The sequence below is a fragment of the Rhinoraja longicauda genome, chromosome 31, assembly GCF_053455715.1.
Source record: "Rhinoraja longicauda isolate Sanriku21f chromosome 31, sRhiLon1.1, whole genome shotgun sequence".
NCBI classification, from domain to species: domain Eukaryota; kingdom Metazoa; phylum Chordata; class Chondrichthyes; order Rajiformes; family Arhynchobatidae; genus Rhinoraja; species Rhinoraja longicauda.
The window spans coordinates 16,730,357-16,746,679 of NC_135983.1; the positions used below are offsets into that span (position 1 = coordinate 16,730,357).

The 16,323-nt window shown below is 49.6% G+C and overlaps 1 protein-coding gene across 2 annotated transcripts in view; it reads right to left on the reverse strand.

Annotated features, from left to right (window-relative positions):
* cercam (cerebral endothelial cell adhesion molecule) overlaps nucleotides 1-15,324 on the reverse strand; it is a 62,529-nt gene extending 47,205 nt beyond the window's left edge. The window contains exons 1-2 of one of the 2 annotated variants that reach the window (XM_078425969.1): nucleotides 15,079-15,324; nucleotides 8,625-8,735 (exon numbers count right to left, since the gene is read on the reverse strand). In XM_078425969.1, the coding sequence (XP_078282095.1) occupies nucleotides 8,625-8,735; nucleotides 15,079-15,299 (332 nt within the window). In that variant the 5' untranslated portion in view covers nucleotides 15,300-15,324. Of the gene's footprint in view, nucleotides 1-6,543; nucleotides 6,662-8,624; nucleotides 8,736-15,078 lie in introns of those variants that run through there. The other variant, XM_078425970.1, reaches the window with a different exon arrangement.
* Nucleotides 15,325-16,323: the final 999 nt, after the last annotated feature.

A 16,323-nucleotide genomic window follows, 5' to 3' on the forward strand; every position in this document is an offset into this window, starting at 1 on the left:
ATATTTATCTCAGATTTCCATCTTCTACCTCAGTTACAGACTCCTTCCTTCAATCCCACTAAGTACAAAAATCTATTGGGATTCAACTCTGCACAAAGTCCAGAACTGAGTATCGACTGCCTCTTGAAATACAGTGTGGCCTCTTTGATGGCCCCGGACTGGCCGACGCCACTGGATGTTACACCAGTTAATACTCCAACGTACTTATAATTCTCTTTTTTATTCATGTCACACAGAACTCCAATAAATCTTCCAGCAAACCTGCTAAGGTTAAAAGGACGATGGAAGATGGGGCCCTGGTGAGTTTAAAGAGAGAGCAGTGAGTTACAGGAGCTCACACATTCCCTTTAAATCTGTGTTAAAGAGAGCGCAGGAACTGGGGCCCCGAGTGTGTGAAAGGGGTAGCAGGAGCCAGGGTCTTGGTGTGTGAGGGCCCTTGTGTGTGAAATTGAGTGCAGGAACTGGTGCTCTGGTGTGTGAAAGATAGCGCAGGAATGGGTCTCCTGCGTGTGAAAAGGAGCGTGGAACTGGGGTGCCATTGTGTGAAGGGGAGTGCAGGAACCAGGGCCTTGGTGTGTGAGTGGGAGCACGGAAACAGGGGAACAGGAAACGTCACCCAGCCAGCCAGTTGCTCAACCATCCAGATTTGCCAACATTGGGATACGGATTATCAGAGTTTATCGTAATTCAAAGTTGCATGATTCTTAGACATAGACATAGAACATAGGTGCAGAAGGAGGCCATTTGGCCCTTTGAGCCAGCACTGCCATTCATTGTGATCATAGCTGATTATCCACAATCGGAAACCCATGCCTGCCTTCTCCCCATATCCTTTGATTCCGCTAGCCCCTAGAGCCCTCTCTGACGCTCTTTTAAATTCATCTATATACTAAAACTCTCATTTTTTTGTTTGTTTGTGATCGAACTACAGCCAAAATGATACACAATGGCGTGACAATTTTAGGCTCACCGTCATCGCTTTAATGGTAATGCAAGTAGTTTTATTGAAATCGGTGTTATATTTTTTAAGTTATTCACATTTAAAAGTTTAAATCTATCTCCTAGGGAGGGAGGAGGATGGAGGGGGGGGAGGAGGGTGGAGGGAGGGGGTTAAGGGAGGGGGTTAAGGGAGGGAGGATAAGGGGGTTGAGGGGGGATGGAGGGGTATGGAGGGGAGGGGGAGGAGGGAGGGGAGGAGTGGAGGGGAGGGGGGAGGGGAGGAGTGGAGGGAATAGGGGGGAAGGGGGAAGGGGAAGGGGGAGGAGAGGATGCTGCACCAATGCAGGCGAGGTTTGGGCCCAACGGGTCCACTTGGTCTAGTAGTCATTAAAAAGAGCAGTGGGGAACAGGAAATGAGACAAAATGGGGGAGAGGACAAGGAGGCAGAAAGGAGACATAAAAAGATGAAAATAAATGAGAATCAATGGAGGGGAAGAGAGGGAGGTAGAGAGAAGCAAATAAGGACAAAGCGTGAATCCGCAGAGGGATAGACAGAATAGGAATTGCAGCAACACAGAGAGGGATCAAATGAGGCAAATGGCAGAGATACACACAACAAGAGAAAGTTTCTAGCAGCTGAAAGCTTTTTGTTCTGGAGAATGTCTTTAATGTAAACCACAGTGTTTGGGTTATCTACTGCAAAAGTAAACATTAACATCCGAGACATTTTTGCAGTCCCTAATGGCAACTATTTGATCAGATGGTCAATTAAACTCTCACCATCGGATGCCCTCCGTCCACATGAATCCCCAAATTCCACATCTTCAGGTGCCACGGCCGGCAGAAGTGTGAATAGAACTCTGCAGCTGTGGGAATATCAGCCGCGCAGGTGCTTCCCAGTGACGCTGCGCTCCTGAACTGCCAGGGATCTACACATCCTGCCTCCATTTACAGGCCCAGCAGATGGGCTGATCATCAAACTCTGTGCCAGGAATGAGAGCTTTTGGAGATAGAAAAACCAAGAGCAAGAGAGAAGGAGGTTCAGATCATCGTCAGTGGTCACCGCGCATCGTCAGGAACCAGGGTGAATGAGAGGCCCCAGTCCCAGGGACATACTCTACACTGGCCTCACTCAACTACTTCCTCTGGCAACTCGTTCCATGCACCCAAGCTGCTCCTCAGGTTCCTGTTAAATCTTTCCCCTCTCACCTTAAACCTTTTCTCCCTGGTTCTTAATTCTCTGTGGGTCACAAACGACTCTGTGCATTCACCCTGCCTGCAAACTGGGATCGTTTTCTCTGCAAACATCGCAGGCTGAGGGGAGACCTGATTAAAATATATAAAACTATGACAGACGTAGGTAGGGTGGACACAGAACCTTTATCCCCCAGGGAAGAAATGTCAAATACTAGAGGCCATAGCTTTAAGGTGAGAGGGGCAAAGCTTAAAGGCGACGTGCAGGGCAAGTTTTTTTTTACACAGAGGATGGTGGGTGCTTGGAATACACTGCCAGGGGTGGTGGTGGATGCAGATACGATAGTGGTGTTTAAGAGACTTTTGGATCGGCACGTGGGTATGCAGCAAATGGAGGGATACGGATCACAGTACAATCGAAGGAGATAGCTTAAAAGCAACATGTACAGCATGAACATTGCGGGCCGATGGGCCTTTTCCAGTGCTGTACCATTCTATGTTCTCTCCCAAGTCACCAGATTGCCAGCTTTCTAAAACTAACCAAACTCCAACTTATATGGGAACACAGAGAAAACGATGAGCTCTCGTTGCAACAGGCACTGTCACCAGAGTTTAGTTAGTTAGTTATTCACAAAATGCTGGAGTAACTCAGCAGGTCAGGCAGCATCTCAGGAGAGAAGGAATGGGCGACGTTTTGGGTCGAGGGTCTCGACCCTAAACGTCGCCCATTCCTTCTCTCCTGAGATGCTGCCTGACCTGCTGAGTTACTCCAGCATTTTGTGAATAAATACCTTCGATTTGTACCAGCATCTGCAGTCATTTTCTTACATTTAGTTAGTTAGTTAGTTAATTTGTTGTCAATGTTTAGAGATACAGTGAAATGCTTGTTCTGCATGCTCTCCAGTCAAATATACAGTAATGCAATAAATGATGCATCTAAATTCCATGACCACATCAGAGGGTTAATATGACAAATATAATTCATCAACACGATCACCGTGCTGAAGGGCAAACATTGCAAGTTGATGCTGGTGTTAAGGACAGTCTAATCGACTGTGCGATTCGACCGAGGAAAAATAAACAGAATTTAGCAACTCGAAGAGGAGTAATCCCAGGAGTGGTTCCCCTTTTTCAACTGGGAATGTAAATGTTCCTGGAAGAGGCAATTTTTAGCTGATAGTATGATGGCTTAAATAGCGAACACATCTGTGATGACGTAGGAAGGCTGGTGAGAGAGTTGAACGACGTATGGGAAAGGAAACTGATTTAATTCAAGGGGACGACCAAATCAGTGAGGTTTAATTCCAGACTCTCTTGGGATAATTCAGGGGAGCTGGAGTAAGTGTGAGGTTACAGCCAGAGGCAGCGGCAGCTGGAGAACTCGTCTGAGGTTCCACACGGGGTGGTTTGGGAGAAGGTATGAGGTAGTGCAGAGTTACTGGCAATAAGCACAAGGCGAACCTGGAGACTGATGGTGAAATTAAACAGGGATCTCTGATACATCCTTTGCATTATACACCGCCAAGGTAAAACTGAATGGGACTTTCCAGGAATGCACACATTGTCGTATCTTTTCAATCAACCGACTTCGATATCACAGAGACACAAGGAACTGCAGTGAGACCGCACCTGGAGTACTGTGTGCAGTTGTACAGGGCCCTAGTGAGACCGCACCTGGAGTACTGTGTGCAGTTGTACAGGGCCCTAGTGAGACCGCACCTGGAGTACTGTGTGCAGTTGTACAGAGCCCTAGTGAGACCGCACCTGGAGTACTGTGTGCAGTTTTGGTCTCCAAATTTGAGGAAGGATATTCTTGCTATTGAGGGCGTGCAGCGTAGGTTTACTAGGTTAATTCCCGGAATGGCGGGACTGCCGTATGTTGAAAGACTGGAGCGACTAGGTTTGTATACACTGGAATTTAGAAGGATGAGAGGGGATCTTATTGAAACGTATAAAATTATTAGGGTGTTGGACACGTTAGAGGCAGGAAACATGTTCCCAATGTTGGGGGAGTCCAGAACCAGGGGCCACAGTTTAAGAATAAGGGGTAGACCATTTAGAACAGAGATGAGGAAAAACTTTTTTAGTCAGAGAGTTGTGAATCTGTGGAATTCTCTGCCTCAGAGGGCAGTGGAGGCCAATTCTCTGAATACATTCAAGAGAGAGCTAGATAGAGCTCTTAAGGATAGCAGAGTCAGGGGGTATGGGGAGAAAGCAGGAACGGGGTACTGATTGAGAATGATCAGCCATGATCACATTGAATGGCGGTGCTGACTCGAAGGGCCGAATGGCCTTCTCCTGCACCTATTTCCTATTGTCTATTGTCTATAACACAAAATGCTGGAGGAATTCAGCATGTCAGGCAGCATCTGTGGAGGGGATGGACTGACCTTCCTCTTCCCCCTCCCGCTTGTCCCCCTCCCACCCATATACCTCCTTCCAGCTTACATTTCAATCCTATTCACTCCTTATCTGACATCCTTTCGTCCTCTTTTCACCTCTAGCTTTTGCCACTTACTCCAACCATCTGCCGATTATGCAGGGCAGGCTTTTATTTTACACAGAGGGTGGTGGGTGCCTGGAGCGGGCTTCCACGGGTGGTGGTCGAGGCAGATACTATAGTGGCATTTAAGAGGCTTTTAGATAGGCACTTAGATTTGGTGGGAATGGAGGGATATGGATCGCATGCAGGCAAAAGAGATTAGTTTCACTCGGCATCATGTTCGGCGTGGACAATGTGATGTGAAGGACCATTTCCTGTGCTGAACTCTTCCATGCTCTATGTCAGAAGAGGTCACGGCATTTAATCCTCACCATGTCTCTCAAGTTCTATGATTCCTTTTGAACAAAGATCTGGATGCTCTCTCCAGCATCCCAGCCAATACTTATCCTCAAGAAACACACTGAAATCAAACTCCTTGAGCATCTAATCATTGTTTTGAAACAAGACCGCCATTGATTTGCAGCATAATTTAATGTTTGTGACAGTTCTGGAAGATTAAAGTGTCAGGACAACAAACTGCTTGTGCACAGCCTGCCTCCCTGGTAAAGCACCCTAAGTGCTCCTTGTAGTTGTCGGCAAAAAAATACTAAGACGACAAGCCATGCGAGGAAATTGAAACCTAGACTGGGCAAAGAGTTAGGATGTGAGGAGCAAGGGGGGAGGAAGTGGAGAGGATGTGGATGGGAATTCCAGAACTCAGAGAATACCCACCAACGGCTTAAAGTCCAGAATATTCCAGAGGTTCAAGGCCAACACTGCCCCAACAAGATGACTTTATGACTGGGGAAGCAATCACAGTTAGAAATGCGGGGGTGCCTTCTTCCTCTTCGGTGGGTTGGATTGCCAGTGCCCTGTCAAACCCATCTAGTTTACACTCAATTACGCACACAAACAGAAAAACGATTACGTTTATGTTTCGGGTCAGAGTTCCTCTTTCCACAGATGCTGCCTGACCTGCTGGGCGTTTCCAGCACTCACTGGGTTTTTTCGTTCAGATTTCCAGCCTCTGCAGTTTTGTAATGCGTTCTAGTAGAGTGCCTTGCATGAAGCAGTCAAATTGGCCGTAACATGCCTCATTGTTATTGGTATTGGTTTATTATTGAACGTGTATCGAGTTGCAGTGAAAAGCTTTTGTTTGTGTGGTATTCAGCCAGATCAAATCATACCATAAATGAGTGCAATCAAGCCATACACAAGTGCAATAGAGAGTGCAAAAAGAAAATTACTAGAGTGCGGTATATATATTTACAGCAAAAGAGGCCATGTTGGGAGATCAGGGCTAACACCCTAGCTGATGGGAGGACCATTCGGTGGTCCAATAATAGCAGGGAAGAAGCTGTTCCTGCATCTGATGGTAATGTGCTTTCATATTTTGTATCATGTCCCTGATGGGTGAGGAGTGAAGAGGGAACGATGGGGGTGTGAATGGCCCTTGATTAAGTTGGCTGCTTTCCCAAGGTGCCTGAAGAGTAGATGGAGACAATGCTCTAGCTATCAGGGCAGGGTAATACTGGCTCCTGATCACAGGAGGGATTAAACTTGTGGCTGATGGGGGCAAGCAGACAGGAAAGAGTTATTTCGGTCAAGAAACAGAAAAGATTAGCTCCGAGCTACCCCTTCCAACAGACTCTCGTTCCAAAAACATATGGTTTCCATTACAAATTCATTCAACGTCCTGCACCAGAGGAACACACAATAGCTGCCAGCAACAGTAATATCGTTTGCAGATGGGCAAGACTTCGATCTGCCCCTCTTGTGGTGCTCATAACTCTTTTGATTAATTGAAAGATACAGCATGGAAACCGGCCCTTCGGCCCACCGAGTCCACGCTGATCATCCGTTCACGCTAGTTCTATGTTATCCCGCTTTTGCATGCACTCCAGAGGAATTTACACAGGCCAACTAACCTACAAACCTGCATGCCTTTGGGATGCAGGAGGAAACCAGAACACCCGGAGGAACCTCACATGCTCACATGGGATACGATAGAACTTTATTTATCCCAGGAGGGAAATGGGTCTGCCAACTGTCATAAAACACAAGATACATAAAACATGAAATCAAAGTGACGACTGGAAAGGATTGGGGATGTGCAAAGATTGGGGAAGGGAATCAGTCTACCCCACGATGGAAGGGGGAGGGGTTGAACAGTTTCATAGCCACAGGGAAGAACGATCTCCGGTGGCGTTCTGTGCCGCATCTTGGTGGAACGAGTCTGTTGCTGAAGGTGCTCCCCAGGTTGACTAACCAGTCACTCCTTCAGAACAGGGACTTCAGGGCTCCCGCAGGGATAGCATGCACAGCTTACTGTAGAGTGGACTGGTGGTGTGAATCATTTCCCATCTTCACGGCACGGTGGCGCAGCGGTAGAGTTGCTGCTTTACAGCGAATGCAGCGCCGGAGACTCAGGTTCGATCCTGACTACGGGTGCTGCACTGTAAGGAGTTTGTACGTTCTCCCCGTGACCTGCGTGGGTTTTCTCCGAGATCTTCGGTTTCCTCCCACACTCCAAAGACGTACAGGTATGTAGGTTAATTGGCTGGGTAAATGTAAAAATTGTCCCTAGTGGGTGTAGGATAGTGTTAGTGTGCGGGGATCGCTGGGCGGCACGGACTTGGTGGGCCGAAAAGGCCTGTTTCCGGCTGTATATATATGATATGATATGATGACTGGAATACCAAGCCACCCAGCTGCGTAATGGTGCTTTGCAAACCTGGGCGTTGCCTGGAGAAAATTAGGCTTTGGGAGGGTGGGGGAGGGCAGGAAGGAAATTGTACCCAACATCTCTCCGATCAATGCTGGAAGATGTTAAAACTAAATTGCTCGCCTGTCAGATCTCCACCCAAATCATACACTTTAATTTAATTTTTTTTAAATCGTTAGAAACATTAACGACGCAGTGGTGCTGGTTTCCGATGGGCACGGTGACGGACGCACCATACATCTCTGTCCTCCATACAGCTGGCCAGCTCCTCTTGTCTCTACATTTGTCATACAAGAACATTAATAATGCATTTAAAGATATGGGTGCCAGAACAGCCAGATCAAATATCAATGGTTCTTCAGCAGAGGAAGATGTAAAGGGAAATGGGCCAAACTCAGCCAATGGAACCAGCGTTAAGAGACGTCTTGGACAGCGCAGACTAGTTGGGCCAAAGAGCCCTGCTGCATGACTCTATGGTTCCAGTCCAACAGTTGCTCCATTTAGAAACAACGTCTGAAGAAGGGTCCCGACCCGAAATGTCACCTATCCCTGTTCTCCGGAGATGCTAACTAACCCGCTGAGTTACTCCAGTACTTTGTGTCTATCTTATAGCTGCTCCATGCGGTCCACTTGGAAGTTGGAGAGTGGTGAAGGTGTGGAATTCTCTGCCTCAGAAGGCAGTGGAGGCCAGTTCGTTGGATGCTTTCAAGAGAGAGCTGGATAGAGCTCTTAAGGATAGCGGAGTGAGGGGGTATGGGGAGAAGGCAGGAACGGGGTACTGATTGAGAATGATCAGCCATGATCGCATTGAATGGTGGTGCTGGCTCGAAGGGCTGAATGGCCTACTCCTGCACCTATTGTCTCTTGTCTATAGTTCAAAGCGGGCGTCTGCCCAGCCAGCTGAGCTGCACACATTTAACCGACAAACCTACACTCATGTCTCTGGGATGTGGGAGGAAACTGGGACTACGCGGAGGAATCCCAGGCGGTCACAGGGAGCGTGTGAAAACTCCACAGACAGCACCCAAAGTCACGATCGAACCCAGTTCTCTGGCGCCGTGAAGCAGCAGCTCAGCCAGCTGCACCACTGTGCCGCCCCAGTTGTCTTTGATCAACCCCTCTCCAATCCCCACTGAGGAATCCTGACCCAATGTTCTGGGAATCAAAGGATGCAGCAGCGGGAATATTGGATCTCAGCAGCTCCCACCCTACCACAGTGCACCATTGCCACTAACACCCGGCTGCCAGCAGGACGCTGGGCGGACAGCCGGTGTGGGGACATACCTTGGCTCCTCCATCGGCCTCCACTCTACGTAGTGGTAAAACCTCTGGACACTGGTCAGCCACTCTCTCAGGATGGCAGTCGTGTTGTCCACATTGTGATCAGTTGCTGCCCTGAAGGAACAGACATTAGACTTAATAGTAATGATGTACACAGTCACTATGGGGCAGAACCACATCAACAGCCACTTTGGAACATCATCCCACCAAAAGGCACTATATAAATGCAATTTGCTTGAATTAGACCTGAATTAAATTGAATTTTAAAATACAGATGGAAACAGGCCCTTCAGCACTTTGGAACATCATCCATTGTCCACCATTAATCAAACATTCACACTACTTCTAAGTTATCCCACTTTCTCACCCACTCCCGACACACAGGGGCAATCTTACAGAGGCCAATTAACCTACAAACCCACATGTCTTTGGGATGTTGAGGAAATTGGAGTACCCAGAGGAATCCCATGTGGTCACAGGAGGAACATGCAAACTCCACACTGACAGCACCCGGGGTCAGGATCGAACCTGGATCTCTGACGCCATGAGGCAGCAGCACCACCAGCTGTACCACTGTGCAACCCCGTTGATGAACTGGCCCGGCCAAAGACATCAACTGCATCTAATCGTTTAAGTTTGAAGTTCTCCAACACTCCTCCCCCACCTCAGGGTAACAAATCTTGGCAATGCTCAGATTTAAACATGGAATTTCAAAAATCAAAATGATTAGTTTCAGCCATGAATCTCAAAAAAGTTTAAAGATGAACATCCTCAATAGACTTCATTAAATAACATTTTGGGAAAGGAAACTTCCATCCTTACCCAGCCTGTGTCAACAACTCCATCCCACGACATGTCTAGACTCTCAAATGCTGCCTACCACCCTCTAATATATTGTCTGGCCTCCTGACTTCAATCTCTCCACCACTGTTAGCCGTGCCCTCAGGTGCCTTTGTTTTAATGAAAGCTTTATTTACTCATTCACAATATGTGCGTTTCGATCAGAATGGGCAGCACTGTGGCAGTCGAGCAGCTGTCTCACAACGTCAGTGACCCGTGTTCGATCCTGACCAAGGGTGCTGCCAGTGTGGAGTTTGCCACGTGGGTTTCCTCACACATCGCAAAGACGTGCATGTTTGCAGGTTAATCCACCTCTGTAAATTGCCCCTGGTGCATGGGGAATGGATGTGATAGAGGCACAACTCAGAACGAGTGTGATAACTTAGAACTACGGATGATCGATGGTCGGTGTGGACACAGTGGCCGAAGGCACAGACATATCCCGGCTGAAGATCAAGCTTAACAATTCTCCCATTAAATCTCTCCATCCCCCTGCCTCTTCCTCTTTACTTTAAAACACACTTTCAAGTGTGCCACACTGACGCATAATGCCATGGACCCAGGAAATCACCTGGGCCTGCGTGCTTGAGTTATCCGGAGAGGTTGGATAGGCTGGAACTTTATTCTCTGGTGCGTTGGAGGCTCAGGGGTAACCTTACTGAGGTCTACAAGATCATGAGGGGCATGAATAAAGTGAATGCTCACGGTCTTTTCTGTAGGGTCGAGGCAACAATGGTCAGCAATCGCCAAAAGTTTGTCTGTCCCATCCTTCTCTGTTGTTTTATAGTATGTGTTAAATGTATGTTTTAGTGTTCTTTAGCTGGTTTTATGTGGGGGGGAAAGGGGAGGGGGGATTTTAAAAAATCTCTTACCTCGACGGAGATACGATTTTTCCCCCTATCGTATCTCCGCCCACAATGCGGCCGAACACCGAGGAGTTGGCGGTCTTTGCTGGAGACCGACTTCGGGAGCTCCAACCACGGGAGCCTGCAGGACTCACCATCGTGGAGTGGGCGATCCCTGTTGGAGATCGACCCCTGAGCACCAACCGCGGGAGCCTGCGGACTTTAACAGTGTGGAGCTCGCGGTCCCTGGTTAGAGACCGACTTCAGGAGCTCCAAGCCGCAGGAGCTTCGACCGCCCCGACTGCCAGCTGCGGGAGCTTCGATCGCCCCGACGGATGGTTTGACTGCCCCAACCGCGGGAGAAAAATGCGGAAAGAAGATTAGACTTTATTGCCTTCCATCACAGTGAGGAACGTGGGGAATCCGCTGTGGTAGATGTTTATATTAACTTTTATGTAGTTGTTGCTTTTTTGTCTTGTTGCTTTTTTGTTAGTATGGCTGTATGGTAATACAAATATCACTGTACCTTAATTGGTACACGTGACAAGAAAAGACCTTTGAAACCTTTGACCTAAATGTAGAGGGCATAGGCTTAAAGTACAAGGGGAGAGATTAAAGAGGGATCTCAGCAGTGACGTTTTCACTCAGACGTTTGTCTGTATGTGGAATGAGCTGCCAGAAGAAGCTGTAGAACTGGATACAATTATAGATTTAAAAAAACATTTGGACAGATGTATAGGTAGGAAGGGTTTAGATGGCTCTGGGCCAAATGCAGGCAAATACTGGCCCAAAATGCTAACTTAGCCAGCGTGGACAAGCTGGGCTAAAAGTCCTGTGCTGCACAGCTGTATGTGCTTGTACAACTGACATGTGCTGCATGTCTCTAAGTCACCCACTGCTGCATCTAATCATTGAGGTATGAGGCTCGCCAACACACCTCCCCCACCTCAGGATAACCGAGACTGGGCAATAAATCTTGGCAGTGCTCGGTGCTGTAAAATGAATATCCAAAGCACAACATGATTTATTTTAGCAAGAGTTATGAGTCGTATAAACGAGAGGCAGAAACTCAGCAGTGAGGATGTGATAGGTTCCACAAGATTTTCATGTTTTTTGAAACCGGGAGTCTGTGTGACAGAACTGAACCCCACAGACCACTGACCATAATGTTCATCCGCCTGACCTGTGGGCCAGAGTATTAAATAGCCAAGGTTGGGCCAGTGTAAACCGACGCTTGGCAGATCCTGCACTGGAAATCAACACAGAATCAGCAGCTTATTGAAACCGCAGAGTTAGAGCTCAAAGATGCAATGCGAGGCCGTGGCCGGGCCACTTAATGATCCAGCCTGTGCTCCTTAATCCAAGCCTCAGGAGCCCTCCTGTCAGGGGTTCCACGTACCCAGTGTGTACAACCTCTTTTGCTTGTACAACTGACAAGTTATTTGTGCAAGAGACTGGTTCTGACAGGTCAGAACATAGAACAGTGCAGCACAGGAACAGGTCCTTCAGGCTCAGTCTGAAGAAGGGTCTCGATCCAAAACGTTACCTATTCCTTTTCTCCAAAGATGGCCCGCTGAGTTACTCCAGCTTTTTGAGCCTACCTTCATGCCACAATGTCTGTGCCGAACATGATGTCGTTAAACTAATTTCCTCTGCCTATACAGTACATGATTCATATCCCTCCACTCCTTGCATATCTGCAAGCCTATTGAAAAGCCTCTTAATTGCAACTGTCCCATCTGCCTCCACCACTACCCCTAGCAGTGTGTTCCAAGCACCCTCCACTCACTGCGTAAGAACTTGTCCCTGCACATCGCCATTAAACTTTGTCCCTCACACCTTAAATCTATGCCCTCTCGACCTTGACATTTCTACCCGTGTCTATCCTATCTATATTTCTCATAATTTTATACACTTCTATCAGTTCTCTCCTCAGTCCACCAGGTGGCGCCAGCAATGGCTGCCTCACCAACAGTCTGTCTATCCCTTCCTTCTTTTGTTGTTTGTTTGTATGTGTTAAATGTATGTTTTTAGTGTTCTTTAGCTTGTTTTATATGGCCGGGGGAAGTTGGGGGAAACTTTTTCTAATCTCTTATCTCGATGGAGATGCGATTGTTTTCCGTATCGTGTCTCCGTCAGCGCTGCGGCCTAATATTGAGGAGTTGGCGGTCTTTGCTGGAGACCGATTTTGAGAGCTCCACCACGGGAGCTTGCGGGACTTTGACATCACGGAGCCCGCGGTCTCTGATCAGAGACCGACTTTGGGGAACTCCGAGCCACGGGAGCTTCGACCGCCCCGACGCGGGAGTTTCGATCGCCCCGACGCGGGAGTTTCGACTGCCCTGACGTGGGAGCTTCGATCGCCCCGACTGCGGATGGTTTGACTGCCCTGTCCACGAGAGAATAAAAGAGGAAGCAGATTGGACTGCCTTCCATCACAGTGAGGAACGTGGGGAATCCGCTGTGGTGGATGTTTATGTTAACTTATATGTAGTTGTATGTCTTGTTGCTTTTTTTTAGTATGGCTGTATGGTCATTCGAATTTCACTCTACCTTAATTGGTACATGTGACAATAAACTGACCTTGAAACCTTGAACCTCTGGCATTCCAGATAAAACATTCTACATGAGTCCAACCTCTCCTTATGACTAATACCCTTAGGTTGGGTGGGGTATCCCCCTCCACCAGCTCACCGCCCCCCCTTCACTCTGTACCATCAGTAGTTCCCAACCCCCCACCCCCACCACCCAAAGAAAGCGCTCTGACCAACTGACAACACTCACACCCAACCCTGCATGGTGAATTGGTCTTTGACACCAGGAGCCATCGCCCATGGTCCGGACTGTGTCCAGCTCTTTGGGACCTCGGTGCCTCCTACAAGACACTCCAAGGTCACCCTGCATTCCAAGAACAAGAGGTTTGGAGGGAAAGGGGAGGGCTTTTGTAAAAGGTTTACGCGTTAGGTTTATGTTCATTATCGTCACATGTACTGAGCTACAGTGAAAAACATAGGTACAATCCGTTCAAACTCCAGTAAAGTAGATACAGTATTGAGTGCAGAATGTAGTTCTCAGCATTGTAGTGCATTGTAAAGCATACTAATGTAATTAGTTTAATCTAAACTTAATCTCCCGTGCAGCACTGAAGATATGTTGCACTGCTGAAGCTCATGTTTTTTCAGATAAAACAGTGATTAATTTTAGACAGACACAAAAAGCTGGAGTAACTCAGTGGGACAGGCAGCATCTCTGGAGAGAAGGAATGGGTGACGTTTCGGGTCGAGACCCATCTTCAGACTGGTTAGGGATAAGGGAAACGAGAGATATAGACAATGATGTAGAGAGGTAAAGAACAATGAATGAAAGATATGTCTACCTTCGGTTTAAACCAGCATCTGCAGTTCCTTCCTACACACTAAGGATTAATTTTACTGCCTCTATACTTTGTTGCCAACTTCCCATCAGCTAACAATGAACCATTTGACATTTCCTTGATCACCGTCTGTATTGATCTGTCGTTTCTCACACTTACCCTTCCATATCCCTAGTCTCCCACTCCCCTGACTCTCAGTCTGAAGAAAGGTTTGGACCCGAAACGTCACCCATTCCTTCTCTCCAGAGGTGCTGCCCGACCCACTGAGTTACTCCACCATTTTGTGTCTATTAAAAGCCTTAAGGTCCCTCAGGTTGATGGACATGATCCCATGGCGCAACACAGAACAGGACTCACTTAGTCGGCAATTCCTAATGGGGACAAGTCCATCTCTCTCTCTCCCCCCCCCCCCCCCTCCTGTCTCTCCCCCCTCGTCCTCCCCTCCCACCCCTCTCCCAATCCCCTCCCTACCCTTCTCTCTCCCACCCCTCTCCCAATCCCCTCCCTCCCACCCCTCTCCCTCACAATCCCCTCCCTTCCCCCGTCCTCTCCCTCACAATCCCAACACCTCTCTTTCCCCCCCCCCCACCCCCCCCCCCCCCTCTTCCCCTACAACTGCTGGCTGGCCCACTAAGTTTAAAGACAATAGACAATAGACACAGGAGTAGGCCATTCGGCCCTTCGAGCCAGCACCGCCATTCAATGTGATCATGGCTGATCATTCTCAATCAGTACCCCGTTCCTGCCTTCTCCCCATACCCCCTGACTCCGCTATCTTTAAGAGCTCTATCTAGCTCTCTCTTGAAAGCATCCAGAGAATTGGCCTCCACTGCCTTCTGAGACAGGGAATTCCACAGATTCACAACTCTCTGAGTGAAAAAGTTTTTCCTCATCTCTGTTCTAAATGGCCTACCCCTTATTCTCAAACTGTGACCCCTGGTTCTGGACTCCCCCAACATTGGGGACATGTTTCCTGCCTCTAACGTGTCCAACCCCTTAATAATCTTATACGTTTCGATAAGATCCCCTCTCATCCTTTTAAATTCCAGTGGAAGGAGGAGGAGGAGGAGAGGGGGGGGGGGTGGAGGAGGGGGGGGGGATGGAGGAGGGGGGGGAGGTGGAGGAGGGGGGGAGGTGGAGGAGGGGGGAGGTGGAGGAGGGGGGGGGATGGAGGAGGGGGGGGGATGGAGGAGGGGGGGATGGAGGAGGGGGGGGGTGGAGGGGGGGTGGAGGAGGGGGGGATGGAGGAGAGGGGGATGGAGGAGAGGGGGGGATGGAGGAGGAGGAGGGATGGAGGAGAGGAGGGGGTGGAGGAGAGGAGGGGGTGGAGGAGGGGGGTGGGATAGAGGAGGAGGGGGGGGATAGAGGAGGAGGGGGGGAGAGGATGTAACCCACTCACCAGATAGAGATCCTGTCCTTTGGGTAGTCCAGTCTCTCCAGGGCGCCCAAGTAGCTGGGGAGGGTGTGAGCCGCGTTCCTGGCGATGATCGCCACCAGCACGGTGGGGCTCTGCAGCGGAGACTCACCCGGCTGCCGCTCCTCGGAGAAGTAGGCGGCGGCGGCCGGGGGTCGTGAGAGCAGGGCGGCGAGGAGCAGCAGCAGAGCCCACGTCGGCCACATCCTTCGGCCACCGCTCTCCGCACAAGCCCGCTGACCCAGGAGCTGGGACGCGTCGGCGGGCGGGCGGGACGGGGACGGGGCGGAGCCGGGGGGGGGGGGGGGGCAGAGAGAAGGGGGAGGAATGGGGAGGGGAGGGGGAGAGGGAGGGGAGGGGAGGGGAGGGAGAGAGGATGGAGGGGGAGGAATGGGGAGAGGGGGGGGGGAGGAATGGGGAGGGGAGGGAGAGAGGGAAGAAGGGGAGGGGGAGGAATGGGGAGAGGGGAGGGAGGGAGGCGAGGGGGGAAGAATGAGGAGGGGGGGAAGAATGAGGAGGGGATGGAGAGGGGAAGGGGAGGGGGAGGAATGGGGAGGGGAGGGAGATAGGAATGGGGAGGGGAGGAATAGGGAGGGAAGTGGGGGGGAGAGGTGGGTGAGGAATGGGCGGAAGAAATTGGAGGGGGGAGGGGGTTGGGGGGAAGAATGGGGAGGGGGGGTATCAGGGGGTGGTGGGGTAGTTCTAGGGTGGGGAAAGGACAGGAGGAGGAAGAAGGGGGAACTGGGGGGGGGAGTCAGGAGGGGGTGGGGGGAATTGAGAGGTGGGGAATGCCAGGAGGGGGTAGGTGTAGGACTGGGGGGGGGTGGGGTGGACAATGGGAGATGGGGAGGAATGGGGGAGGGTGTTGAGGAAGGACTGGAGGTGGGGAAAGGTCTGATGAGGCAGTGGGGGAAGTTGGAGAGAGTGAGGGGAAAGTTTTATTATCAGGAAAGGCTATTCGTACCCCAAAAAGTGAACGTTAACATCATATCTCGGGGCTAGTGGAATCAAGGGGTATGGGGAGAAGGCAGGCACAGGTTACTGATTGTATATGATCAGCCATGATCACAATGAATGGTGGTGCTGGCTCGAAGGGCCAAATGGCCTCCTCCTGCACCTATTTTCTCTGTTTCTGTAGAAGGAAGGAAAGGGGGATGTTCTGATTCCTTTTGAGTTTAAGTTGAAGAAAAAGTGGGTTGAAGTTTAAATCTGCCCCTCTGAGTGAAGGCG